General features: G+C 37.1%; 1 protein-coding gene across 14 annotated transcripts in view; it reads left to right on the top strand.

Moving 5' to 3' along the window:
- Nucleotides 1-754: 754 nt before the first annotated feature.
- Nucleotides 755-9,652, top strand: part of TCERG1 (transcription elongation regulator 1) — an 82,651-nt gene continuing 73,753 nt past the window's right edge. For 13 of the 14 annotated variants that reach the window (XR_012473782.1, XM_074212677.1, XM_074212685.1 and 10 more), the window contains exons 1-2: nucleotides 1,004-1,108; nucleotides 4,414-4,639. Coding sequence is in view for 13 of the 14 variants with exons in the window: in XM_074212677.1 (XP_074068778.1) it covers nucleotides 1,050-1,108; nucleotides 4,414-4,639 (285 nt within the window). In the remaining variant the exon portion in view is untranslated. Of the gene's footprint in view, nucleotides 805-1,003; nucleotides 1,109-4,413; nucleotides 4,640-9,652 lie in introns of those variants that run through there. The other variant, XM_074212687.1, reaches the window with a different exon arrangement.

Genomic DNA, 9,652 nt, shown 5'->3' with positions numbered 1-9,652 from the left:
GAAGGTAAAGAATGTGTCTTATCTGAATCCAGATAAGCATAGCACTGCTTAAGAGAAGCTTTTTAAATGAAAGATTTTTCTTTTTTCTTTTTAGTAGTGATTTTATGGTTGCAGAGAGCTCCACTGACACAGAAAGAATCTCCTTTATAATGCATAATCTTCAGGGCTTTGGGCATGTTCATTTTCACACAGTTATGGTATCTGAAGCAGGACCTGAAGCCGAGATTTCTTGCTTAAGGTCCAGCCTTCACTCTGTCCTCTAATGGAGGAACTAACGATAAAGAAGGAATGAATGAAAAGGGCGGGGGGGGGGGGGGGTGTTGTTTCATTTTAGCTCTCAGTTCCTGGTGGAGGAAACACGTTTCTGAGATTTTATGATTTAAGTTTAATATAGTTAATGCATCTAGTATCCTGAAAAACACATCCCTTCTGGTTAATTTTTCTAATACTATTTAAATTGCCTCCCTTTACGAAATTCATAAGATTTAATTTGAAAAGAGGCTATTTATTGAACTAAGGATCAGGACTTGCAGCAAGAAGGAAGGAAGGTCGGTGGGAAGTTACAGATTGCTCGAACAAATGCTTGATGGCTCTGAAGACAAGGAAAACTTAACTCTGATTCGCGGACTCCAAGCAAAGTTCCCCGACTGCGCCGCAGATGGCCAATGAGACGACATAATTGGTTTTCCCAAGATCCGGCAGACACGTGGCTGGAACGGGTCTGGGGGGGGGGGGGGGGGCGATGGTGGGAGGACCGAGTTCTTCAGACCACGAGGGGGCGCCGAGCGGTTCCTCGCTGTTACGGTAGCGTTTCCCATAAATCCTTTAGTATAACCAATCAGCGAGCTATCTCCTCACCGCTTTCAAAGTCGGCGGGTCCTTTGCCCAATGGACAGATGCGTTCTTTCCCCGGCCGCCCGAGCGACTGTAGTGTCGTCCAGTTGTGTCACGGAATCGGGCAACGCCCGCCTCCCGGGGAGGGGATTGACGTCTTCTCCGCCCAATGGGACTCTCCTGGTCGGCGGGTGGGTGAGCGGGGGACCTGTGTAATGGCGGAACGCGGCGGGGACGGGGGGGACGGTGAGCGGTACAACACCGGGGAGCTCAGGTAAGAGGCGTCGCCGCGGTCAGCAGCCGAGCGTTGGGTCCTCGGCCCGGCCCGGCCCCCAAGCTGGGCGCCGCGGCCGTGGCTGGGAGGGCGCCCCGGAGCGGAGCGGGGCCGCATGTGTCTGCGCCGCGGCGCCGCCGCGTGTCCGTGTGCCGCGGCGCCCTGGGTGCGTGGGTCCCCGGGCGTGTGTGGAAGTGTGCTGCGGCTCGGGAACGGCCGGCTGGGCCCCGAGGCCTTGGCTTGGCTCCCTCGGCCCCCTGCCCCCTTCCAGGCGCCCCCTCCGGGCCGCGGCCTCCCGCCCCGCCTCACCCCGGGGCCCGCTGAGCCTTTCCTTCCGCCGGTGAGTGTTGGGCGCGCTAAGGCCCAAACGAACCAGCGCCTGCCCGCCGGGAGCTTTCCTTCTCTTAGAAATGCATTTGTTTTGCATTTTCCCTATGGAAAACCCGACGGTTTGGGGGATGGGAGAGGAATCCCTGTCTGCCTTCCCACACCCTTCTTAGACTTGGCTTGGCCGGGCTTCACCCCATCCTGCGCCGATTTCCCTCCGATCCGAGCAGCTTTCTGACCCCTCAGCGGGTCAGGGCCCCCGAGAATTAAATGACATCTTCTATCCTCAACTCCCCACCTCCCGCACTCCAAACACTCCCTAACACCAACCCCGTACATACACATCTAAGTTAGGATGGACTCAAGTTGTAATTTGTCTGTAAAAGATCATTTTCTTTTTGTCTATGAATCTAAGAAAATCTCAAAACGTGTATAAATGGGCTATTTGCTTTCTGGGTAGAACATCCTCAGATACAAATGTTTGAATTTTAAATGATAGCATTGTAAAAGGTAACAGAACTGGTAATAAAAGGAGCCTTGAATTTCAGTATTGTCCTATGTATGCTGAAATCCTGCTACATTCATCATAATTTCTTCTTTTACAAATCACAAGAGAAAGGGTCACTGGGTTATCAACTTGAAGTGATCTTTCAAATTAGATGCCAGCGTTGTATATGGCATTGGCATTTTATAACGTTTTACCTGATTGAAGCTTATGATAACCTGGCTTTTGAAGTGGAATAAAATCATAAATAAAATCCTACACTTGACCTCTCATGTTCCCTTTAGTAATGAACTTCACAATAGGTTACCATGGAGTCTTATTGTTAGTGATGAAAAGTTCATATCTTGATTTCTGTTCTCAAGTGAAGGTCACTTAGATAGTTTCATAGGGAACATCATTGAATTTTGCAGAGCAGTTCTCTGCAGCACTGTTACCAACAGTTTTTCAAATATGCTGTTATCAGAACTGAAGATGTTTGTTACAAGAGAGAATTGAATAGGGCTTTTATGTTAGGCATTTTATTGCATTTACTTGATTTCTTCCTTTTTCCTTTCCACTACTGCATTTAAGAACTTTTTCCTCTGTCATTTTAAATCTCTGATTGATTACTTTATGAAGGGAAAAAAAACCCAAAACTATTCTCCTATTATACCTATAGTTACACTACACCATTGGGAAAATATTTCCATTTTAAGTTGTTCGTTGATTACAGTGTAAACAGACTTAGTTTTTTAAGTAGAAAGTAAAGCATCTAGGAAACTTTTAATTTCACCATAGAATTTAGGGGTTGAAGGATGAGGAGTGCTGAATTAAATAATGATTGTCACCCAAAGCATAAAATAAGTTATAATAGGGAATAATTCACTTGGGGAAGGTTTGAGTTTTTATTTACCACGTTATTAACATGGAATCAGTCAGTAAGCATTTATTAAGCACCCTATTATGCTCCCAGCATTGGACAAGCAAATACAAAGAATAAAACAATGCCTGCTTTCAAGGAGTTTATTTACTTTCTAATGTAGAGTCAACAAGTAAATCTATTAGTATTTGTGGAATAAATAAATAAATAAAGGGAATAGGTACCATGATTTCACTAGTTTTAGAAATTGCTTAATAAGGAAACTCCTACCATTGTAGATTGAGACTTCTGCAAATTAGTATGAAGTTACCCAGGACAGTATGGCCAGTATGTTAGAAACAGGACTTGAACCTTGGCCTTTTTATTTTCAAGGCTAGTTCATTACATTGTGCTGCCTCTTGCAGATTAAATAAAGAAAGAGTATTACAAATACAAAGTAGTTGTAGAGAGAGATGAAGAGTACTAGCAATGGAAAGATGAAGAAAGACTCCTTGTAGAGGCTTGTTCTTGGTCTGTGTTTTGAAGGAAGAGAGGGATTCGGGGATGCATAGGGAAGAAAAAAATGTCTTCTAGGCATTCAGGACAGCTAATGCCACAAGCATTAAAAACTCATGATGGAATTCCTTCTGGCTGCTAGTGGAGATATCAGGTCAGTGAATAGAGATGAGAATCCTGTTTATTTTACTGTTTTTATTTTAGAAAGGAGTAGTAGGGGCAGCTAGGTAGCAAAGTGGAAAGAGCACCAGCCAGGAGGACTTGAGTTCAAATCTGGCCTTGGACACTTAATATAACTACCTAACTGTGTGACCTTGGGCAAGTCACTTATCCCCATTGCCTTGCAAAAAAGCAAAAAAAAAAGATCAGAAGCACTGAGTAGGAAAAAAAGGAAGTTAGAATCGAAATAAAAGGGTAGTTTTAACTTGCTTGACTATTGTAACTATCAACTAATTTCATGAAGTATAAGTTGCCAGATTTTGTGAAGTTAAGGAATAGACTTAGTTGAACTGTTCATATCAGTTCCAGTTTTTCCAGTAGCACACTTTAACCTCAAAATTGATCTGGAATGTGAATAATTTAGAGATGATTGAAAAAATAAACAAAGCTGATTAAAAGGTTGAAAACTAAGGAAGGCCTTTACAGAAAAACTGAAAGAATAGGATCAAATAAGGTTAGTAATTTGTGGTTTTCATTTCTTGTCTATAGACTTCACCCTCTACGTTAGAGGTAATGGACTAAAGCTATGATAATAATAATAATAATAATAATAATAATAATAATAATAATAGGAATTTTTGTATTAGGAATGTGGAATATATCAATAATGTGGGAATACTATGAGGTTCTTTGATCATAAGTGTCCTAATAGATTTTTGACTAATAGGACTATTTGTATGTGTTATTGAAGGAGATTGTAAACTTAAAAAATTATTGATCAGTATTTCTTGATAATACTAGTATATTTTGCATGATAAATTTAGGCTGTAATTTTTGTGGATGATGAACTAGATGATTTCTTAAGGAATCTTATATCCCTCTTTAATTGTGATTTTAAAAAAATTTGATGCTTTCTTAACTTCATGGACAAATTAACTGTCCTTTTGACTTTGTACGCAGAATGGCTCAACAGCAAGCATTGAGGTTTCGTGGTCCAGCTCCCCCACCGAATGCAGTCATGCGAGGTCCACCACCTCTGATGCGTCCACCTCCACCTTTTGGGATGATGAGAGGTCCACCTCCACCACCTCGGCCCCCCTTTGGTCGTCCTCCTTTTGATCCTAATATGCCACCAATGCCTCCTCCAGGAGGAATTCCTCCACCAATGGGCCCTCCACATCTACAGGTAAGGAATGAATGAGTCATAGCCTTTTTCCATTGATCAGTATTTAAGTATTTGATTCTTCACACAAGGGTATAGAAGTCTTTTTTTTATACAGATATGGTCAAGTCATTGCCTGAAAATTTTTTAAGGGATTCTCAGTTGCATAAAGCACAGATTAATTTGCCTGGTATTAAGGATTCTTCCCAATTTGACTGTCACCCTTCCTTTGAAGCCCTCATTATATCCTTTTATACCGTTGGTTTAGTCTATGCCTCCAGTACACTTATTATTCTTTGCTTGTGCTATTCCTTATTTCTAAAATACCTTCCTGACCTTTCCTTAAATTCCTACCTAAGCTTTGAAATGCAACTAAAATTTCATTTACCTCTGAATTTTTTTGTGCTAACCCTAATCTTTTCTTTTGGATCTCACTCATCTTTTTTTTCTCAAGTATAATATACTTAGCCTTTTTATCTTATAATTATCTGTGTTGGTATTATATTTCTTATCTTTTTAATAAAGATCCCTGTATGTTAAGTTAGGGATTTTACTTTTTATCTAAACTTGGCATTGTGCCTAGCACAGCGGTCTATAAGATGTTTGCTGTCTGTTGGGGTTTTTTTTTTAAGGCTTTTGCAAGGCAAATGGGGTTAAGTGGCTTGCCCAAGGCCACACAGGTAGGTAATTATTAAGTGTCTGAGAATGGATTTGGACCCAGGTACTCCTGATTCCAGGGCCGGTGCTCTATCCACTGCGCCACCTAGCTGCCCCTTTGCTGTCTGAATGATAAGGGTTTCCTGGACATAATGGCATTATATTGAATACTTGAGAAAAGATGTTTAGTGGACTCTCGCAAGTATAGATTTTGCCTTTAGGAGTTTCTTTTAATTTTTTTTTTCTATTTTTGGAGGCATTCATGATTAAGGGACTTGCCCAGAGTCACACAACTAGAGCTAAATATCTGCAGCCGGATTTGAACTTGGGTCCTTCTGACTCCTGGGTCAGGTACTCTATCCAGGAGCTACTTTTCAGAGAGAGAATCATTTTAGACACATGGAAAAAAGGGAGATAAAGAGATGAATGTTTAAATCATGAAAGGTTCTTCCCAAAGTGGATGTTGTAATGGTGCTAGAGGTAATAAAAAAGTATATAGAAGAAATGAATGCTAATTATGAATTCATTGTCAAATTAGGGACATTTTATTTTCAGTATTAGCATATAACTTCTCTTTTGAAAAAAAGAAAATAAATTAATGCATTTTATTTCTACTCTCAGAATAATCATAACAGAAAGTGAACCCTGTTTAAAGTAAATGGAGTAGAGAGAAACTCAGATTTAGTAAAAAAAAAAAAGATAAATTAGAGATGATTGCCCCAACCCCTAATTTTAGGAAGTCTCATTAGTTTCCCCCAGTGCATTAACAGTGCACAACTTCATTCAGAGTTTAAGAGATATATATAAAATATATATTCCTAACATCTAATACAGCTACTGCCATATACTGACCCTCAATAAATGCTAGTTGACTGTTTGATGGGTTTAGATAGGTGTGAACTACCAAGTACTATTGTTGATGAAAAGCTAGTAAGAGATAGTCCATTTAGTCTAATGGGGAACTAAAATAGAACACAAATAGACACACACACTATTCACAAGGTGAAAGTACAGTAAAAGAACTACAAAGAAGATGTTCTGAGAGTTAAGAGTAGAGTAGATTGTTGAGACTTCAAATTTCCTTCATCTTTAAAATGAACTCAGACCAGTCAAGTCAGTAAACTTTATTAAAGTGCTAATAATAGGCTAATCACTGTGCTTAAACTTTGAAAGGAAAGGCAAAAACAGTTCCTGCCCTTAAGTATGAGAGTACACACACTAATATAGGAGATAAATGTTAATAATGACATATAAACTAGAGTTGAACTGATTGTCCTAAAGGTGACCAGGGAAGGTATTAGTATTGAGAGGAATTGGGAAGACTTTTTGTAGAAGGTTGGATTTTAGTTAAGACTTAAAAGAAGCCAGGAGGGGAAGAGAAGGGAAAAAAACTAGATGAGAAGGATTGGATGACTAAGTAACTTTTTACTCTAAATCTATAGTCCTGTTATTCTACATTCAATAGATAACTTTTTATTTTTATGTTCTTGTATGCTGATTGCCAAACATAACATAACAGACTTTTTATATTATTTACATTTCTCCCCTGGCAATTTAACTAAACTGATAAATGAATGAGATAGTGTTTGACATGGAAATTGTTGAATTAAATGAAAATGTTTTTGTAGGAAATAGGTATTGAATGCTTAAGATGCATAGTAATTAATGCCATAATGGAAATCAGAGGGTCTGGATTGAAATTTTTACTTTTGATGCTTATTATGTGTACAATCTTGGGCAATTAATTTAACTTCCATGGACCTGTTTCATTATTTGGAAGATGTTGTAGTATGTCCCTAACAGCTCATTAATTATCCATTCTATGTCCTTTTTAAATTGTTCATTCATTGGTATGTTTGTATACAAACTTTTATGTAGTTATATATATTTTGTGGTTCTGATAATTTTATATTACTTAAATCTTAAAAAAAATTGTCTTCCTCATGTTGATAATTTTTAAGGACATAATATATTCTGTGATATTTATATGCCATAGTTTATTCACCAACTGTGAGAGAATTGGATAGTTTCCATTTCTTTATATTTTTAACTTATGCTACCCTCTCTATTTTTAAACTCATTTTTTTTCATTACAAAGATACTCTTAGGGTATATTCCCAGTAATTGGATTATTGGGTTAGAGGGCTTGAATATTTTTGTGATCATTACATATTGCCAGATTTCTTTACCAAAACATTCTGTCCTTTCCAATTTTATTAGCACAATCTAAAATATTCAAGAAATTTGTTGTACTTCTGATCATAGCATATTTTTCTGATCATAGCATATTTTTAAGATTAAGAAATACTTGGAAAAAATCTATTTTCATTTTCTATTTCTTAAGATATATGTGAATTTTATTCTGTTTATGCCATTTACTTACAGCTAGTGGGAGAATAGAGCAGTCTAATGTAGATACATATTTTGATGTAAGTAGATGCTTTCCAATGCAATGCTTCTCTTGGTCTTAATGAATAATAATGTCATTCTTTATTAAAATATATTATTTCTAGCTAATGATGCTTGCAAGATGTTTATAACATGTTTTATTCATTGAATATTATCTGTTCAGATCTGAAAAATAGGATGAATCTAAAAGAATAAATGATGAATGAGTTTCCCCCAAAAGAAATGACTCTACATCACTATTGTTGTATAAACTTCCTTGTTTTAATTGCATTTTAATGCCAACTATAAGTTATATAGAAAACGTTTTTGTTTTACCCTATTAAATTTTTTGTAAAATGTTATTATCTATGTTCCTACTTTTAGTATTTATTGTAAAATATAATGAACATAATCTATTTTGATGAATGAGACTGCTAGAGTGTCCATCACTGGCAGTTTTTTGTCCTGTTGATTTTAGACAGTTAAGATTTTTCTAAATTCAGAACTTAACTCTAGAACTTGATTTTTTTCCAGGACTTAACTTGAAAGCTAAGGTATTTTGACATTTGCTGGTATCAGTTAAATTTGTTTTTTTCCAAAGGTAGGAATATAAAAACCAAAAAAGTTTGTGGTTGAAGGTTTTGATTCATAACAAACAATGCTTTTTCCAACTGGTAACTTTATTGCCATCAGTGTTTTGTTACTATCAGATTTTTAAATGTAAATTTTCTAGCTAATAAATTTTTATATCATTTCCTGATTTGTTAAGGAATTTACTTTTTTTTTTTAAGTCTAAGTTTAGGGGCGGCTAGGTGGCACAGTGGATAGAGCACCGGCCCTGGAGTCAAGAGTACCTGGGTTCAAATACGGTCTCAGACCTAGCTGTGTGGCCTTGGGCAAGCCACTTAACCCCACTGCCTAGCAAAAAAATAAATAAATAAAGTCTAAGTTTGATGAAGGAGTTTATCTCCCCCCCACCCCTTCATGTTACCAGACTTTTTGTAAGCCATGACATAAAAGCCAAATACGAATTTTGAGCTGTTTAAGCACTGGTGCATTTGTCATCATCATCCTTAATAATTCTAGGGCCTGCAGCAGTTTTTTTTTATTTTTCTATTTTGCTTTCATGCAAATGAGTCTAGAATTTGTAGGTTTTTATAGTTTTGTTTCCTGTTTTGTGTTTTGTCAAATTCTGTTACAATGAACTTTGCTGGATGTTTCATTATACTGAAATCTTACATATATTTAATGAAAATTTGGTACCAGTAAAGGTTTTTTTAACGTCACATAAATTTTTTTGTTGTTATGCAGTTTTATTTTTTTTTATTATTATTATTATTTTTTAGGGTTTTTGCAAGGCAATGAGATTAAGTGGCTTGCCCAAGGCCACATAGCTAGGTAATTATTGTGTCTGAGTCCAGATTTGAACTCAGGTACTCCTGACTCCAGGGCTGGTGCTCTATCCACTGCGCCACCTAGACTTCTGCAGTTTTATTTTTACGTTTGTTTTTATAATATTATTTTCACTTAACTCTCCTATCTCTCCAAATTGAACCATTCATTCTTTGTAACAAAGAAAAATTTGTAAGGAAAACTAGTCAAATCAGTCACTTCCTTTGATAGTGTACATTATATTCTTTTTCCAAACTCCTCCAATTTATTCCTGAGAGATGTATTTTAATCATTTATCCTCTCTGGACCAAAATTGTTTTTAATAATTTGTCAGAATTCCATTGCGATTTAGTGTCATCATTTGCTTTTTTTTAGGGTGGTCATATTGTTTTCTTGGTTCTGCTTTCTTTACTTTTTAATATAGTCTATTGGTCTTTTTGTGTTTCTTTGAATTCCTCACAGTCTTGTTTTCTTATTGTGCAATAATATTCTTTTATATTTATATACTATAGTTTGTTCAGCCATTCTCTATTTGATGAGCACCTACTTAAAAGTTTTTTGCTACCACAAAAAATGTTGCTGCAATTGTAGTTTTTTTTT

This window comes from Macrotis lagotis, chromosome 1 (assembly GCF_037893015.1).
Source record: "Macrotis lagotis isolate mMagLag1 chromosome 1, bilby.v1.9.chrom.fasta, whole genome shotgun sequence".
In the NCBI taxonomy this organism is placed as follows: Eukaryota; Metazoa; Chordata; class Mammalia; order Peramelemorphia; family Peramelidae; genus Macrotis; species Macrotis lagotis.
Note: the sequence above shows the minus strand (reverse complement) of the source record. Positions and strands in the feature narration are given on the sequence as shown.